Source organism: Notamacropus eugenii, chromosome 2 (assembly GCF_028372415.1).
Source record: "Notamacropus eugenii isolate mMacEug1 chromosome 2, mMacEug1.pri_v2, whole genome shotgun sequence".
Lineage (NCBI taxonomy): Eukaryota > Metazoa > Chordata > Mammalia > Diprotodontia > Macropodidae > Notamacropus > Notamacropus eugenii.
This window is the reverse complement of record NC_092873.1, coordinates 52,141,295-52,159,683: the sequence shown is the minus strand read 5'-3', so window position 1 is coordinate 52,159,683 and position 18,389 is coordinate 52,141,295. Positions and strand designations below refer to the sequence as shown.

Sequence of the window (18,389 nt, the reverse complement as noted above, 5' to 3'; positions counted from 1 at the left end):
AGCTGTTACCTTTGTAACAATTGATTTCTTGTGCAATCTGTGCTGTCCTTAAGAAACATGGGAAATTGATCAAACCATGATAAGAATATGGCAAACAGATTCTGTAATAACTCTTTGCAGAAGAGATTCTTACCTGTGTGTGCAGCCTGGACTTCTTAGAATCATGTTGTTAAATCTATGAAACGGAGGATTATGATGGAAACCCATTATACTGAAATATATGTATCAAAAGATTTCTAAAAATCACAGGTATTTGCTTAAGAATTCTTATAGTATTGGGATATTTTAATATTTGATTCATTATCATTGGTATTCAGTGATGCCATGCATTAGAACAAAGTACTTAATCTGGAGTCCAGAGTTCCCCAAAGGGTCTGGAAATATTTGGAAGACATGAACCTGAATAGGTCAAAAATTCCATCTCTGGCTTAACTGTGCTCTAATTGGAATTGAACCCTTCCTTCAATTATTTCAACACATGATTCCTGAGAAGGGGTCTGCAGGTTTCACCCGGTGACTGCCGGGAGGGGTAGTGGGGAAGAGCCCCTGCATGAGGACCAGCTTCCTGGTAGCCCTTTAGCCCAGTTTGTGTGTCTGTTTCATCATTCCATCATATGCTTAGGGCTGGATGGGACCTTGAGGGCCATCTGGCACATGCCCTTCATTGAATGAAAAGGGAAACTGAGGCCCAGAGAGATTAAAGTTCTCTTCATTCTGTTGTACCACACTTATTGGATAAAATGTTTCTCTTAATTCACAAGTGATTATAGCATGTCACAGCAGAAAAGGCAGTGGCTTTGGAATCAGAGGTTCTAAATCTTGATTCACACCCTGACTCTGCCACTCAGCTGCCTGTATGACCTTAGGTAAGTCATTTCTCTGCACCTCAGTTTTCTTATTTATAAAATGAAAGGGTTCAACTCAGTGAACTAAGGGTCTATCTAGATCTTAACTTAGGATTTTATGTGAAAAGGGGAAGTTGATTTTCTTTTGAAAAAGACACACACACTTCCCCCTAATACACTAATAATTCTAATGGCTGCTGTCCTTTCCCTCTTAATGGCTCTTTTGTTTTATGCCTTGCCTGAAGTTAATTAGCTCAGTTGAACCATGTTCCCTCTTGTTACATCAAGGGGCCTCCTGAGATTTTAACACCTGTACAGGAGACTCCTTGGAGGAGAGTGTTGAAGGAGGTGTTTTGCTGTGCCCATACCAAGTCAAATCCTTTCTCAAATAGCCAAGGATTAATACCCACAGTGGGTAAGATGTTGGCTTCTCTCTGCATCATTCAGCCAGTTGCATGACTTGCAAGCTGTGCCTGCTGTGGGATGTTGTTGGTGAACGGCAGCCTGCTCCGAATGCATATGTTGATCAGGGGTGACTCTGCTGCATGTACAACTTTTTCTTATAAGGCATTTGTAGCTGGAGAAGTAGGACGAGACAGCTGCAGCTAGAATAGGAAAGGAGACATCACAGAAAGGATGCTGGAGATGCCACCGGAAAAGGAGACGGCCATATCAAGGAAGGAGGGCAGCTCAGCCCTTAAATTCAGGCAATCATCTGAGCATTGGCTAAAGAAACTGGGCCCATTGAGTGTGGGGAAGAGAACACTGGGCCTGAAAAGGAAATGGGAGGTGATGGTTGACTAAAGGTGGTGGTAGACATGTCACTGTGGGTGGGTGGAGGGGTTGTAAGTCTCTTCTAGGAACAGTAAATGTAAGTTCTAGAGAGGCCCATTTAGCCTTGAGTTTAGAAGGTAAGCTGCTTGAAGACAAGGAATGTATTACTTTTGAGTTGATATTCCCAGCACCCGATATAGTGCCTGGCACATAGTAGGCATTTAATAAATACTTATTGATTGTTAGACATGAGTAAAAATTTGATAACCTTTAGAACTAGCCCAAAGCAAATGCCTGACTGCCCATGGGAGTGGGTAGGGTTCCCCCCACACCCCCTGAAGGTCTTTAAGGAAAGGGAGGATACGCAATTCCACAAGCGTAGTGCCCAGCATTGCAGACAAAATGAAAATGCCCCTGCCCCCAAGGAACTCTTACATTCCACTCCTGGTAGATCTGGATGTTCTGATGTGGCTAACTATAGAAGGTCATTTTCAGAGAAAGGGGAGAAGTAGATAATATCCGTGTGATTCTTTTCCTCTGCCATGTTTTCATCAGGGTACCCTTTAAATGTGTTTGAATTACTCTCTTATTTATAAATATGATGAAGTAGGCATATGTGGGTCAGTAGTTTTTGATCTTTCCAGCCCTTAAAAATACCAGTGGTCTACTCTTTTTAAATGGCCCAACTCTCCAAGCTACCTAGTGCTTATAACTTATATAGCTGACCCCATTGTGTACCCCAGGTGATATAGCTGAGTAACTTAAGATTGAACAGTACAGTCCGCTGTCGAAGCTTGTCATTTGTTTCATTACTGTGTGATTGTTAAATATTGTGTTTAAAGATGGGGTGTGGTTTTAGGGCCACCTCTCCCCTGGATTGTTGCCAGCCTCCTGATTGGTCCTCCTGCCTCATTTCTTCCCATTCCATTGGCTACACAACCACCACCCTAAAGTATGTGCAGATCCAACCATGTCACTCCTGGAGTCAGTAACTGACAGCGGGTCCCTATTGCTTCTAGGAGCAAATATAAAATCCTCAGTTTGACATTTAAAGCTTTTCTTATGTTTCTAATCTTTTACCATATTAGTATCTTCCTCAGACTCTTTGATTTAGCAGGGCTGACCCACAGGGTGCCCCACCTTCCATCTCTGTGCCCTTGTATTAGGGTGGCCCATGCCCCTTACGTCCGTCGTTTGGATTCTGTTTTTCTGGCAGGCTTAGCTCAGATATCACCTTCTTCAGTTCTTCTCTGATTCTTTGAGCTGCTTAGTGACTTCCATTCAGAGTTACCGTGTGAATGCTCACATTTGTACTGGTATGCTCCACCTCTAAATCCCTAGTAGAATGTAAGCCTTTGAGGGCAGGGATGGTTTGACTTTTCTTTGTTCCTCCAGGGCATAGCACAGTGCCTGGCCCATAGTAGGAGCTTAATAAGTGTACCTTGGTTGAGAAATAGATCATTTCAATTGAGGTTTAGCTAAGCCATTTGTCCCATTGGGAGTACTTAAAACAAAATTTTCATTTTTCAGGGCAATTTTCTATCTAGTAGAAAGTATGCTGGATTAGATATTGGAAGGCCTGGATTTAGATCCCTCTCTGGCACTACTTGTGCAACTTAGACAAGAGATTTAATCTCCCTGAGCCTCAGTTTCCTCAGCTGTAAAAGGAGGGACTTGGGCTAGCTGGCTGCTAGGGCCCCTTGAAGCTCTCCCTGAACCTTTGATCCTTCCACCTTTGTATTAGTGGCCTCATACTTTGGAATATAAGCCATCTTTCTCTCCAACCCTGGTCTGACCAGCACAATCCAGTAGCAAATCCTGAATCCCGATTGCTATCAAGACTTTGCTGGCGACCTCACTGGGCCTAGGATCCAACAGCATGACTTCACTGGAGGAAGGGTGCAGACGAGCTTGGAGAGAGCTGAGCTTTGGATTGGAACCACAAATGTCTTTTGATAACTAGTAGAAATTGGCAGGCAAAATGATTGAAAACATGTGAGAGGTAACTGGATCTAAGCATGCAGCAGGACATAGTCAGAAGTTTTCCCTAATGTCAAAGTTGCTCTTGAAGAGTCTTAAACTAATAAAAACAAGGAAATTCCATGTTACGGCTGCCACTCCATCTTTGCATTCAGCCAACAACGGCATGATTTGACAGGTCAGATGCTGATTTGCTTTGGGACTCCTGTTAACATGTTAAAAGGGGAAGACAGAGAGCGAAAGCTGGCAAGCGCTCGGATTTAGAAATTCCTTGCAGTTGTGTCTTGCCAAACGCTTGATTTCATTTTTGTGTAGACCGCTTCCTCTACGAAAAGCTGCTGCTTATATTGCTTTTATACTCTGAAGTGAATTCAGGATCTTTTCAGTGAACAGTTGAACTTTATTTTCCCTTATATTGTCTTAATCTAGATTTTAACATGGGGGTTTTTGTTACAGATGCATGTGAGGTGGGCGGGGTGAGCACTTCTGTATCATGAGATCAATCCATCCATTATCAGATATTTTACTAAGTGCCAAACCCTGTGCTAGAGGATTCAAAGGAATAGCAGAAACAATCCTTACCCTCAAGGAGTTTACATTAAAACAATTTTATTAAACAAAAATATTTTATCCCCCTTCCTGCTCCCCCACCCCCAATGGAAAAAGAAAATGAAAACCCCTGCAAGAAATATGGAGAGTGAAGCAAAACAAATTTCTGCATTTGCCAAGAAAACTCCGAATGGGGTCACAAAGAATGAGACAGAACTGAAAAAAGACTAAACAGCAAAATCTACCCCACTCTTCCTTCTGCTAAATTATTGAGCATTTGTGATGTCTGCCCCAGATATCATATTCAAGTATTAGCTTTGTGGACTAGCCATTTTAACAGCGTATCATAGTCAACATTAAGGGTTGCTTTTTTTTTTTCATCCTTTTAGGGTGTTTTGGGGGAAGGGTTTAGGGTTATCTCTTGACTTAGTCCTAAGTCTCACTGAGGAGTGCTTTCTGGGGCTTGATGCATCTAACATGAGATGATTCTTCAACTATCAGTGCCTTCTCTGCCTAGATTTCCGTGTATGAATTATTTTTTTATGTAGTTTGTATATATTTATACAAGTTGTCTTCCCCCGATACAATACCAGCTTGTTAAGAACAGACAGGGGTTGTATGCTTCTTGTCTTTGTATACGTAGTGTGTGGCACGTAGTAGGCACTTAGTAAATCTTTATTGATTGGTCTAGAAAAGATTTGGAAGACCAGTGTTGATCTTGGTGAAGAGAACCTGGTTTCATGTGTCACCAGTATCTGTGACATCTTGGGCTAATCCTTTTACTCCCTTAGCCCCCTTTATTTCTTCATCTGGACAATGAGGGGGAGCTGTGACCTCATCATCTCTAGGGAATCTCTCTTCTGCTCGGATCTTGCCTTGATAGGGCTGATCATCTCTGATGAACAAACATCTCTGCCCTGCTTCCTGTTTCATCACTTTGTATTCGCATTTGTCAAGGAGTCTTGTATGAGCCTGACATCCACACATAAACCTCCCAGTTAGAGGACCCGCCTTAAGATCTGCCTTTGCTGGACTGAGTCAGTTTCTTTTTGGTAACCAGCAGGAGTGTGTCTTCCTTTCTCCTTAGTCATTTGTTTGACTGTAAAGATGTCACCTCCACTAGAGAATTATTTGTGTTTTCTTCTGGGATACTTCTCATATGTGTGTGGATCTTATAAAAATTTCATGAAAATAAGAAAGTAGTCATGTGGGCGTGACTTTGGGGATGTTGTCTTGAGTGCCTTTTTGGGAGGGGGCATTAATGACATTTGCATGTTTTTTCTCCATTCCTTTGGACTCTTCCTTTTCTGGAGGGGGATGGCAACATTTAAACTACTCCTTAAAAATCTCAAAATCATGCCTCTACTCTTGGCATGCGGGGTCCCTCATGGAGTGTAACCTGTTGGTGCCCAGCCTCCAGATTTCCTGATAACAGCATGTAGCAATAGTGCCAGAAATTAGTGAAGAAATCATACACAACATTCAGATTCTCTGCCATCTGAGGGCCATTCTGCTAAACCATCTGCTTGACAGCAGCCACCAACCAGTATCAGTGTGCTGGAAAGCCTGGTGCCTGAACATGCCTCTGAGAACGCAGGACAGCGATAGTGGAAACAATGATCCAGGCCAATTTCAAGGCTTTTCCAAAGCGGGTGGTGTTGCTGGCTGGCCATCGAAGTGGTCCATGAAGTGTTTTTATTTGATCGTTTTCCTGTTTCCCAGGTATTTGCTTGGTTTTCCATTTCCTTCTTAGCTTAGCCAGTGCTGAGGCTGCTTTCAGCTTTTAATTACCAAGCAAGCGGAAAAACAGTTTGGGAGCTTTTTAGAGAAAAGTCTTCATTTGCTAATTAAAATGTGAAAAGCTATAGGTAGATTTCTAAGTGCAAGGCACAACTGTGACTTAAAAAACACACATACAACCACCAGAAAGCAAAGCTTAGACAATTTTAAAAAAATGTAAGTATTGACTCTTTCCCTTGTAGCTTTAAGGATCAATTTTGTAAGTTTCACCACCACCCTCCCCCTTCCCCATTGTTATTCTTTTGAGAGACAAAAATCCTAGATGTTGGGCTGTGGGGGACTTTAGAGACCAGCTAGGGGTTCTTACCCTTTTGTTAAGCCCTGGACCCCTGTGGTGGTAGTCAGAGAAAGCCTAGGGACTCCTCAGAATCATATTTTTAAATGCTTAAAAATAAGATGCCTAACATATTAAAGGAACCATTTAGTTATCAATTTTTTTTTTTTAAATCAAGTTCACCATGCCCCAGGTTAAAAGCCCTTGGACATCGTCCAAATTCCCTCATATCACAGCTGAATTAAATTAAACGAGCCCTACACGAGAGGGACCTAGGTCCGGTGGTGAATGAATGCTTGGTTTTTGACAGGATTGAGAGGGCCACCTCGACATTCCCAAACTGAAGAAAATGCAGTTACCCCTGTTTCCCGCTAGCAGAAGAATTCCAGGGAGGAAAGCCCAGAGGCCACCACTGTAATCTGTGAACTCTTAATTACTAATAATCAAAGCCAAGTTCTATTGCTAATAAACTCCCATCTTATCTGTCCTGGCACGTAACGCATTGTATGGTTTGTTTGGATTCACAGATTGTGTCTGCATTGGCAGATGTTTGTGGCTGGGATAGCCCAAACATTTGCAAAAAATTTAAAAAAATTTTTTTTGCAGGGTTGAAAATGGTTCTCCAAGCCAAGGCTTTCCCAGGGAAGTGGGTGGACACCTTTGCCAAAGTGTTTGGTGCCCTAGCTAAGTGATTTCTGCCAAACAATGGAAACAAATACTTTGAAGAGACACAAACATCTTGGCTCCTAAGACTTTCAAATTAAAGCCTTATTTATGAAACAAATGCTTTATTAGGAAAAACATTGGCGAGTGTGGATAAGATCAGAGATATTTCTGTTGGCAGCAACAGCATGTATGTATTTTGAGAATAAATTCACCTCATCAGGCATCTTCTTAATAAGGGACAAAAGCTTCAGTGGAATTATCAGTTAATAACCTCCATGGATGCTTTTTATTTTAAAAAGGTACATGTTGAATTTTAGATATGTTCTCTGATGATGGGAGTGCTTGCCCACCTGGGTCTCTCTTTCCCTTCGTTGGCTGTGTTCTATCAATTCGGCTTTGGGCCTTAAGTCTGAACCCACACAGCTGGCTGCTAGTGTACCTACATGCCCATTGTGATCGGCCGTAGCCATTCCTAAGAAGCACCAAATGCTTTTAGAGCTTGGTGGTCTCCTTCTAAGAGGATGGTCACTATTTATGCGGCAGAGATTGGCAGAGACCTGGGGGCAGTGAGCCAGCAGAGACTGGGGGGTGGAGCAAGGGGTGGGGAGAGAATAAACAGTTTTATTTATTAAGTGTCTGCTCTGTTCCAGGCACTGCATCCTTACAGCAAACCTGGGAGACAGGTATTGTTATCCCATTTTATAGATGAGAAAACTGAGGCAGACAGAGACGGAGAGATTTGTCCAGAATCACTCAGCTAGTAGGCGTCCGAAGTGGGATTTGAACTTGGGTCTTTGACTGTTGAAGACAGAATTGTCATTCCTGCACACATTTACACACACATGTGCACATGCAGACTAAGTTGCATGCCCTCTAGTTTCTCAAGCAATAGCACTCCCACACACTCAATGTTGATTTTTCTGGGTTTAGAGCTGTGACTGAGCAGGTCAAGAGTCCAGCTCCTTCAGTTTGTAGATGAGGAAACCGAGGCACTGAGAGATGATAGGACCGTCAGCCTGGAGCTTGGTGGGACCCCTTGGAAGCCATCAAGTGCAAACTCGGATGACATTGGAACCCAGGTCTTCCTGGCTCCAGCGCTAGGGGCTGGCCTACTGTGCCAGGCTGCCTTGATAGATCCTACACCGAAAGCTTGTGGGCACCTCAGAGACCATTTGGTCCAAGGCCATTCTTTTGATGAGTAAAAACAGCACCAGTGGCTTTTGTTGTTTCTCGCCTTCACAGCTCTGTTAAACCCTGGTCCCCTCTTGGTCCTTCCATGGTGGTGTGGCAGGAGCCTGGAGAGAAGCAGACCGGGGCGGGGATTGATTGCCCAGAGGTACCAGAGCTGGCATTCAGGTCCGGGCTTCCTACTCCCTCCTTCTTTGCTTGGAGCCAAGAGGGCTAATCAAGATAGATCAAACCAGCGCATCCTCCAAAGTCTGACAATGTAGACCTAGGCCTACATCCATCCTCTGCCAGCAAACATGGCACCTGTCATCTAGATGAGCAAAAGACAAGAAGGAAAAGGGGCAGAGACCTCACCCATCCCTCAAGATGAAAGTGACCCCTTTCCCCTGTTTTGTGGGGGGTGCAGAGCTAGCTGTACATTTTGAACCAGACCCTCTCCCTCAATTCAAGGCACTGCCAGACAGCAGAGGAGGAAGCATGCACATCTGAGGGTCACTGGGAAAGGGGGGAGGGGAAGGGTTCAGACTTTGGAGAGCTGAGCTGAGGGCCATCTGGGAAGGCTTCACTGAGGAAGAGACATTTAAGCTTTATCCGGATGGCTGGGTAGGAAGGGAGAGTCCTGGGAGGGGATTGGGATCTAGGGCTCAGTCGCTGGCACACAGAATGCACTTTACACACATGGGGTTTCATTCGATCCTCACAATTGTTCAATGAAAGACATACTGTGGTTATTCCCACTTTACAGATGAGCAAGACAAGGCCAACTGCAGTCAAGTCACTGAGCTAAGTCTTGCTGACCCATCTTCTCCCCACCCTGCCCAACCCCCTCCCCACTGCAGGCATTGTCCGGATTGTGCAGTGCCTTGTTAGGGACTTGATTCTTATGTGCTTAGAAATGGGGAGGTGTATTGTGTTGTTGTTTCTAAAGTAGAGAAAAGTGTGATCAGTTGTCCTTCCTGAATATCATAGGAGCTCACTGCTATCTAGATGGGTAAGAGTCTGTTGTGATGGTCCAGGCAAAAAGTCATGAGGCCAAGGCCCAAACTTGGTGGGTGACCAATTCGAATGGATAAGAGGGGACAGATTAGAGTCGCTGGCGGGGAGGGATAATCGATAGGATGAACTTGGGAGGTTGGGTAGAGGGAGAAGGTGGAATTGAGAGGCACAATGGTATGGTACTTAGAGTCTGGAAGGCCTGGGTTCAAATCCTGCCTCAGACACTTGGCAGCTATGGTGAGCTGGGCCCCACCTCTTTGTGTCCCATGTGTAAAATGAGGACTCATAGGTCCTGTCTAGCTCCTGATGTGGGATCCTGCAAGGTGATTCATACTCCATGAACAGAATGAGGGAGTGGGCAAGGTGCAGTGAAGCCTGGGACTGCCAAGACACAAGCACATATTAATTACCCTGGCTCCTTGTGTCTCGCCAGCTGCCACAGGGAGGGGAGGAGGAGGCAGAGGGAGAGGGTCACCGGGCCACCAGAGCCTGAGACACCGTGGCCGCTGGCCTGGGCGCTCCCTGAGACCTTTTCTCCCTCTTCATTTGCCAAGGATAGGGTTAGGAAACAGACTAAGGCAAGGTGATCCTGGACAATAACATGAAGGTATTTAAATCAGAGTCATCTGTTAAAGGTTAAATGACATCCCTTTCTCACCCTGTGATCCTAAGGAAGTCTCTTGGGGCCATGTGCTCCTACTGCTTGTACCCTAGCTGTCTGTTTGCTTTTTACTTCATTATGTGGCAGAGCCGGGCTTAATGAAACCCAGTCTCTCACATCTGACTGCTTAAAGGACTGTCTGTCTCGCAAGTGTTCTGTGCAGCATGCTGCTCCGTGGGGACTTAGTGGTTTTTTCCCTTGGAGCACACCACATACATTTCCTTTAAAATGTTTCCCCCATCCAACATCGATGCTTCTTCATCAGCTACTGACATGGTGACGCTGCACAGTCGTGGTATGAGAGCTGTATGTGGGTGCAGATAGCTTTCAATAGCCGGATTTAGTCATATGTGCTCTCGACGGAACATTCAGAATTGTTCAGTTACAGTTCTGCGTGACTTTGAGCAAACCACTTAGCTCGTCTGGGTTTAAGTGATTTGGGCTGAAGTCACCTCTGTGCATTAACAGATGCCGGGTGCTTGTTGTGGTACAACGCTGCATTAGGGTTTGTGGGCACAGGAAGACCACTTGACCTTGACCTGCCAGCGGTTTTGAGTCTAGCAGATGACTAAAGGAAAAAAAAAGATACACACACATACACACACATGTACACACGCATACATGTATACATTCTCTCTCTCTCTCTACATATATGAGAGAGAGAGAGTACAACAGCATACAGATCTTTGATCTTTATAATGTGTGTGTATTTTTTTTAAGAGAAAAACTCAATAACCTGTATCCTAAGCAACTAGAAGGCTGTCAGATTTCATTTTTTCTCTGGTATTCAGTGTTAAGGATAAAGAGGCAAAAATAATAGAGAATGAGTTGAAGAAAGCGGCCTTAGAAGTCTGTTGGTCAAGTCTCCTGAGCAGGCCCTAGCCCAGATCCCACTGTGAGCCATGGGAGGGGAAAGGTTAAGGTTAGCTGGCATTTCAGGAGTTCTTGGGGCAGAGGGAATGACCATGGCCTGAGGCCGTTGGCATGGTCACCGTGGTGTGGCCTGCATTGCCATGGAGGCTGGCAAGGCATGTCCTGTACATGCAGCCCTTCTTGGCCCCCTTGATGCGGGTGCCCTCCTTTGGGGATTGTGTGCTCCCCACTGAGATGTCTACATCTCGTTTGCAGGCCTGGCACCTAATAGATGCTTAGTTCATTGACTGTCTGATTGTGACCTTGGACAAATCACTTAACCTTTCCGTGCCTTGGTTTCCTCATTGGTAAAATAAGGGAGTGGCCTCCAAACCCCTTTCAGCTCTGCATCTGTATTCCTTACAGGGTCTTGGATTTGGAGGTGGAAGAACAGGTTCAGGTTCCATCTCTGGCACTTACTAGCTCTGTGATCGTGAACAGATCACTTCACATCTCTGCCTCTGTTTCCTCATCTGTAAATGAAAGGGATGATCTTGATGGCTTTTGAGGCCTCTTTCTGCCCTGATTATGAGCCTGTGATCCCAAGTCACCTCATCTCTTTGATCCTCAGTTTCCTTATCTGTAAAGTGAGAGGCTCAGGAGTCCATTCCAGCTCTGAGTCTATGGTCATCTGGACCACCTCTGCCATTTTGCAGATGAGGAAACTGAGACCCATGGAAAGTAAAAGACTTGCCCAAAATCACCCAGGTAATAAATAAATAGAACCATGATTTGAACTCAGTTTTTTCCTGGATACCCCATTGTACTTAGCCAATGTAATGTCCGTAGGTTTCCTTGTTTCTGGCATCCTAGGATTAATTTTTTATGAAAATACCTTTGGAAATGATGGTGGCTGTAAGGGTCCCTCATGGATGAACCTTTGTGGCCTTTGTGGACTGGCCTACGGAAGAAGAAGAAATTTAGGCTCTTTATATTTCTGTCTTCCATTCAGTGGCCTTAGAGCTGCCCTTTGACTGCTGACCCAAGTGGAAGGAACATGGGCATGATTTAGTATGGCAGTTGGTGCTGCTTTAGTTGTTGATGGATGGAAATGGGTGGCTCTGGGGGACTTGTGTGTGGGCTGGAGATCTGCCTATGAAAGGGGAGCACATGAAGATAGAGGAGGGACTTGGTGGTGGGCCAAGGTACCTTCTCCTTCTCCACCCTCTTGTGGGCAGGTAGAGGCCTCTTCTCCCTGACCGCTGTCTCCCTGACCAGTACCTTGGCATTTGGGGTAAAGCCAGATGCTTAGAAATGACACCATCCTGAGCTCTCAGCCACATGGTAGGCATTAGCCAATAACTTCAGTGGATAGTTGGAGTAATAATTAGTGGGAAAACCTTTATTAACTGTTTACTCTCTGCAGAGTTTTGTACCCATCCTAGGCACAAAGGAGAGCTCAGTGTGCCTTAGGATTGAGGTGTGATGAAAGGGAGTCTAGAGTGCACCTGCCCATCCCCACTAGGAAGGGTCAGGAAGGGGAGGGATCGTTGTCTGAAGAGGGAAGTAGAGTGAGATTAGTAACATTTATCAGTTGCTTTAGATTTGCAAAGTGCTTTGCTGACATTGGATTCTTACTGCCACCCTGTGAGGTAGGAGCAGTGTAGATATAATCATGTCCATTTTACAGAGTAGAAAATTGAGGCTGGGCGATCACTCCCACCCCCTACCTCACACCATCCTATGATGAAATGATCTGATCACTGTCGTAAAGCCCATGTGAGGGAGATGTGATGCCAGCTGTAGCTGTAACTCATGAATGGAGGGACATGAGTGGATTGTGGTCAGAGGCAGGTCAGGATTATTGAGAGGATGAAGCTGTGTGATGTATCTGGCAAATATGTGATCAGACATAGGGTTTGTTATTTGTTTTTGATTTTGAATAATGTGAATAAAGCTTGAAAGGTGGTAGATTATTCAGCTGAACATTCCGCCGTGAGGTCAGTGTATCTCCATTTCCCCAAGGGAGTGTGGGCATCGTAGTGTAAGAGAGCAGGCGTGAATTGTAGATTTGAAGCTGGAAGGGGCCTCTGAAGCCATCTGCAGTTCTGCAGTTGGGGAAACTGAGACCCATGGAGATGTGACCTGCCCCTGGTCACCCAGGGAGTGAGTCCCATGCAGGATGTCAACTGTAGGGCCAGTGCGCATTTCAGATTGAGCCTGTGCCCTCTGACCCAAGAACCACTGCCCACTCTGCACTGCTGTCTCTGACATTCACATGTGGATGAGACAAGCTGAGTGTTCACACATGCATTTCTCATTTCATTTTGTGAACTATGACTGTAAGGCAGCATTTATTAAGCTCCTTGTGTGTGCCAGGGTGATTAGAAGCCAAAAGAGCCGGTCCCTGCCTTCCAGGATCTTATGTTCTAGTAGGGGAAGACCACACCCAGAAGGGAACTAAAGAGCAATGGGGTGGAGAGGGAAAAGGAGGAACTGAGTCATGAATCAGTATACAGATATGAGAGATTTCATAGTCAGCCAGCTTACTGCTGCAATCCATGGTCATAACTCCTGGTAACCAGGGTTGTCTAATCCAATCCATAGTTCCATCTGAGGATGGCATTCGCTCACAATGCTGGGGCTGTAGCCCTTTGAATAGGCACGTTTGTCATGTCACCACCAGGTGCAGATTTTGGAATATTGGTTTGTCAAAACACATCATTTTCTTCAAAGATCAAGGCCCCAACTTTTTGGGTTGGAAAAAGCTGGAGACCTGTCGAGCTTGCCAGCATCTCTCTTTTCCGCTCTTGGGTAATAGGGACCTCCGTGATTGGGAGTCACCAGGTAGATCCTCGAAGGAACGTCTCTGGCTCCCTTCCCCTTGCTAACTGTGGCTTGTCTTTACTGTTAAAACCCCTGTCCATCCATCAGGCAGTGTGTGTTTATTAAGCTGATTGTGTGTCTGGTGGAATGTGAGGTTCTGTGCCCAGAAGAGGGGTTTCCAGTGCTTCTTAGAGTGCTGGGCCTGGAGTCAGGAAGAGTTGAGTTTTGAATCCTGCCTCAGATGCTCCCCAACTGTTTGACCCAAGGGAAACCCCTGAGACTCACTGTGCCTTTGTTTCCTCCTCTATAAAATGGAAAGAAGGAAATGAACGTTTTAAGTGCCTCCTTTTTGCCAGACCCTGTGCTGAGTGCTTTACGTTATTTATTTGACCTTCATGACAACCCTGGGAGCCAGGTACTAGGTGTTATTATTAGCTCCATTTTACAGTTGAGATAATAATAGCACCTAGCTTAGTCCACAGTCAGTCAACAAGTGTTTATTAAATGCCTACTATGTGCCAGGCACTGTTCTAAACCTTCATCAAGGTTATTGGAAAGATCCAATGAGTTAACAAATAAAAAGTGCCACAAAGATGTCAGCGGTCATGATTGAGGGCGGTGATGTTAGGCCCTCGGATAGAAAGAGGAAAGAAAACCTCTGTTGTCAAGAAACTTAGGCTCTGTTTATCTGCATAAGTAGATTCAAAATACGTAGACTCTTGGAGAAGAGGAGATCAAATGGTCAAGGGGTGCGGAAAGGAGTGCTGGGAAGACTGAGCTTAGAAGGGAGCTAGGCTTCTGAGAGGTCCAGGGGAGGGGGAGTGAGCATTAAGGGAAATGCCTACTGTGTGCCAAGACCCTGAGACGAGATGGAGTGCTGTGTGTGAGGAACAGGCGAGTTGCCGATTTCCCCATTGGTCATGCCACTGAGTAAGAACTCTGCTCATCACTTTGAGATTTTCAGAGTACTTACAAATAATAGCTCATTTTACCCTCTTAACACTTCTGGGAGGTAGGCGGTATTGTTCTACCGGTTGTAGAGAGGAGGATACTGAGACAGAAAGTGGTGGCTTAAGGGTGGGATTTTAGTTTTCCTGAGATCAGGTCCACTGCACCACCTGGCTGCCTCAGTCTGAGGGAATGTTGATCAGTCTATTGAAGTTGACCTTGGATTCATATCCCTGGGCCCTCAAGGACCTTGGGGTCATCTAGGCCAACCCTCTGCCTCTTAGCCCTTAGTGCTGATGGCTGTATTTTGTTTTGTTTTAAGTCTCTTAAGGTTAAAGGTCCTGTGACTCTCTCTAAGGTCCTGAGAAATTCTGCGTACCAACCGCCTGAATCCAGTCCCCTCGGCAATGTGAAATGGTATTTGTCAGTTCAAGTACAGGCAGGATTAGTAGATAATAAACTAGCACTTGGCCGGCAATTTTGTCTTCTCCTTGAGCTTTCTTGATAACTTACTGTTCTCAAGAAGTGCCTGCTGCTTACTTGGGTAAGGCTAGGGAACCCTGAGATGGAGCGGTGGAAGATCACCTCCCTCATCAAAGCCTGGGTTTGTCATAGTCAGCAGTGGGGCATTCACATCCAAGAATCTCCTTGGTGTCAGAGGTTTCCTTTATTTATCAACAAATCAACAGACGGATCACTCTGTCCATGTACCTTCCAAGATGAAGCGCAAGTTGACCAGTTAATGAAGGAACCCAGACTGACTGTTGTCATGCAGCTGGCTTTGGCCTTCTGGGTGGAGTCGTTATTATGGGGCCGAAGAAGAAGGGATTCATGGGAGACTTAATGTCTTTAGAAAAGTCACCTTGCCCTCAATTTCCAGAACTCGTCCTCAACAGAGCCACCCCTTCTAGGACTCTGTCCTTGATCCATTTTTTGGATGGGAATGAAGCATCAGCTTGGTTTTGTTCAGGAAAATTTCCCCTGTATCTCGTCAGTTCTTTTTAAGCCAAATTGAAGTAATTTCTTGTTTTGATGATGAGGTTTTCTTCTGGAAAACTCCATTTTTAACTTGGGCTCTGGCTTCTTAAATGGAGGCGTCCAAGTCCTCCTCCTCAGCAGATTGTTTATATTTTTGAAGAGCCTTCTGCTTATCTGTTACTGCTCTCTCTATCCCGACGTAACCACACTGCTTTCTGCTGCTCTTTTTCCATGCCTTTGCTTAACTGGGACGAGTTTCAAATGTGGTCTTGCCAAACTGTTAAACGTTTCCCTCTTTTTCTGCAATATCTTTGACATCTGTTAGTGAATTCTAGCCCGTCCCAGCCGATTGGACTCGTTAGCCCCATATCTACCTAGAATAATAAGGAAGGCGTGGCCTAGCCGTGATGCCCTTCTCCACCTCCACTCCTCTAACCCTCCCCTCCCCCTCCCAGGTCCTGCCCCGACGCTGGATTCCTGGCACATTCTTGGCTGATGGCAGCCAGGGCCCTTGCACACACTGACGTCCCCAGCTCAGCTGCCACAGATCAACCCCATAGTGGTGTAATGACCGTGCAGACCACCTATATGGCATTTTAATTTGAAAAAGAACAGGTAGAGAGGGGATCCTCCCACCTGGGATGCAGAATATAACATCCTTTCTCAGTATAGACTTAGAGTTGGAAGGAACCCTAGAGACCATCTAATCCACTCTTCTCATTTTATAGTTGAGGAAACTGAGGCCCTAAGAGATTTATAGGATCGTAGAAGTAGAGCTGGGAGGAGCCAAAGAGACCATCTAGTCTTGGGCTTATCTAGATTTAGAGCTGGAAGAGACTTCCTTCATTTTACAGTTGAAGAAGCTGAGTCTCAGGCCAGTTAAATAACTTGCCCAGAGTTACCCAGGTATCCAAAACAGGATTTGAACCCACATCTCATTCTTTGTCCTGCACCTTTTAGAGATTAAATAAATTACTCAGCGAGGTTTGAATTCAGATCCTTTCCTACCAGAGTCAGAGCTCTTTCCATTAAGAGATGATCAGCCTGTCATATTTTTCCCACCCATATGTCTTTCTGCCTTGGAAACTTAATTTGATTAGAATGACATGATTGCCTTCTCAGATGGCCAGCTGACTGTACTGCAGACTCAGAATTGAATGGGTGGGTGGGGGAGATTCCCCAGTACCTGTTGACCACGATTTATTCATCCTTCCCAGAATGTGCCCAGAAGTCTCTTAAATAACCAAAATCACTCGACAGGAGGATTGGGCTTTTGTTCCTTGCAGAAATGTGTCCTTGTTCTCCTGTGGTCAGCTTGTAGCCCCACTGTGTGCCCATCTGCCACGGGTGCTCGTGAGGAGCTTGCTGGCAAGTTGGCAGTTCCTAGTAGAATTGGAGGCCCCCCTAGCATCACTGGCTCTGTGTGCAGACGTGCCTCAAAGCCATGTTGCCTGTGTTATTGGAGATCTCAGAATGAGGGTGATTCTCAGCTATAACTACCCCAAAGCATCTCAGTAGTTTTCTGTGGAGGTTCATGTTTGAGTCACTGGAAAAAACAAATCCATCTTTGTTTCACCTTCTTGGGATTAGATAAATTAATTTTAAGTTTTTGAGTTAAATTCATGGAATTTAAGAGGACCTGGGTTCATATCCTGACTTTGGCTCTTATCATCTGTGTGACCTTGGGGTCTTTGGTTTACTCAGCTATAACATGATGAGTTTGGACTAGCTGGCCTTAGAGGCCCCTTCTAGCCCATGATGAGGGGTTCTTTGCCCTTTGTTGTGACCTGGATCTCTCTGTCAATCTGGTGAAGTCTATGGACCGCTTCTCAGAATTGGTGTTGTTTTTTTAATGCATAAAATAAAATGCATAGGATTATAAAGGACATAATTAAGTTGAAATAGAGTTGTCCCAATATTAAATAAGCAAGTTTCCAAGACCCTAGGTCAAGGACCCCAGTGGTAGATCCAATCTCCTGGGAGCCTCTATCACTGGAAAGCATGAAGTCCTATATACAATTTTAAAAAATTGGAAACACAGAGTTAAGCACGCTGATGCACATTAACAGAGACCCAGAGAATCTAAACCTTTGAGTGACATTATCACTTTAACTTTGGTTTTGTGTGTTGGTGACTCCATAAAAACTGTATTTCTGAGGTCATTAATATACCTTTGACTTGTGGGTTTAAGGGAAAAAACCTGCCCGGCGCCGCCTTTCCCTCCCTTATCAGGCAACGAGGGTGTGGTCGTCCCCTCTTACTAGGCATTCAGGAGGCCCTTCTGTCAGATGTAATGTGATACCTTTGGGGCGCCACGCCAGCCCAGTCTCACTGTGCCCCTTGTTTCTCTTGACAGAGGGAGCTTGATGCTACAGCAACAGTATTGGCCAACCGACAAGATGAAAGTGAGCAGTCTCGGAAGAGGCTTATTGAGCAAAGTCGAGAGTTCAAGAAAAACACTCCAGAGGTGAGGCCGGCTTGGCGCCTTGGTTGGGGGCAGCATTGGGGGGATGAGCTCGTTGTTGCCCTTGTTTGGTCCTTGGCCTGCACCTCCCTGCACCCCACTGCTTTGTGGGTCCCAGCAGGCATCAGAGTGGGCCATCAGCTTTGGTTTGACCATTGGAAGCAAATCCCTGGGTTTGTTCAGAACTTGGATAGGGACAGAGCAGAGTGCGAATAGCGGCTCTTTGTTTCAGTGTCTGTGCTTGCCTTCCCTTCCATAATTCTAGGGTTCAGCTGTTTATTATTTTTAGGAGTCAGGCCTTAAGTCCATTAACACAACCCATAGAAAAAGGGCCATGCTTGCAGCCAGATAATGAGAACCTTCTGCATGTGTGTGGAAGCTAAGACAGGTGGCTAATAGGCCCTGCCTCCATGGCCAAGCCCTGGGGAAGCCTAGGGGCCAGACTCCTACTTCTGTCCGCTGCTAGGCCCTTCATCACGTCTTTAAAAATGCACATGATTTTGCATTGACTTTTAAATGAACCAGAGAGCTTTTGGAAAGGGTATCCGTGGATCCTCAGTCTCCCCAAGTTTTTCTTTGATATGTGAT

The 18,389-nt window shown here is 45.3% G+C and overlaps 1 protein-coding gene across 11 annotated transcripts in view; it reads left to right on the top strand.

The window, feature by feature from the left end:
* The window catches only part of CUX1 (cut like homeobox 1), a 433,849-nt gene that overhangs the window by 68,485 nt on the left and 346,975 nt on the right, over positions 1-18,389 (top strand). For all 11 annotated transcript variants that reach the window (XM_072640319.1, XM_072640318.1, XM_072640317.1 and 8 more), the window contains exon 2: positions 17,694-17,804. In XM_072640319.1, the coding sequence (XP_072496420.1) occupies positions 17,694-17,804 (111 nt within the window). The remainder of the gene's footprint in view (positions 1-17,693; positions 17,805-18,389) is intronic.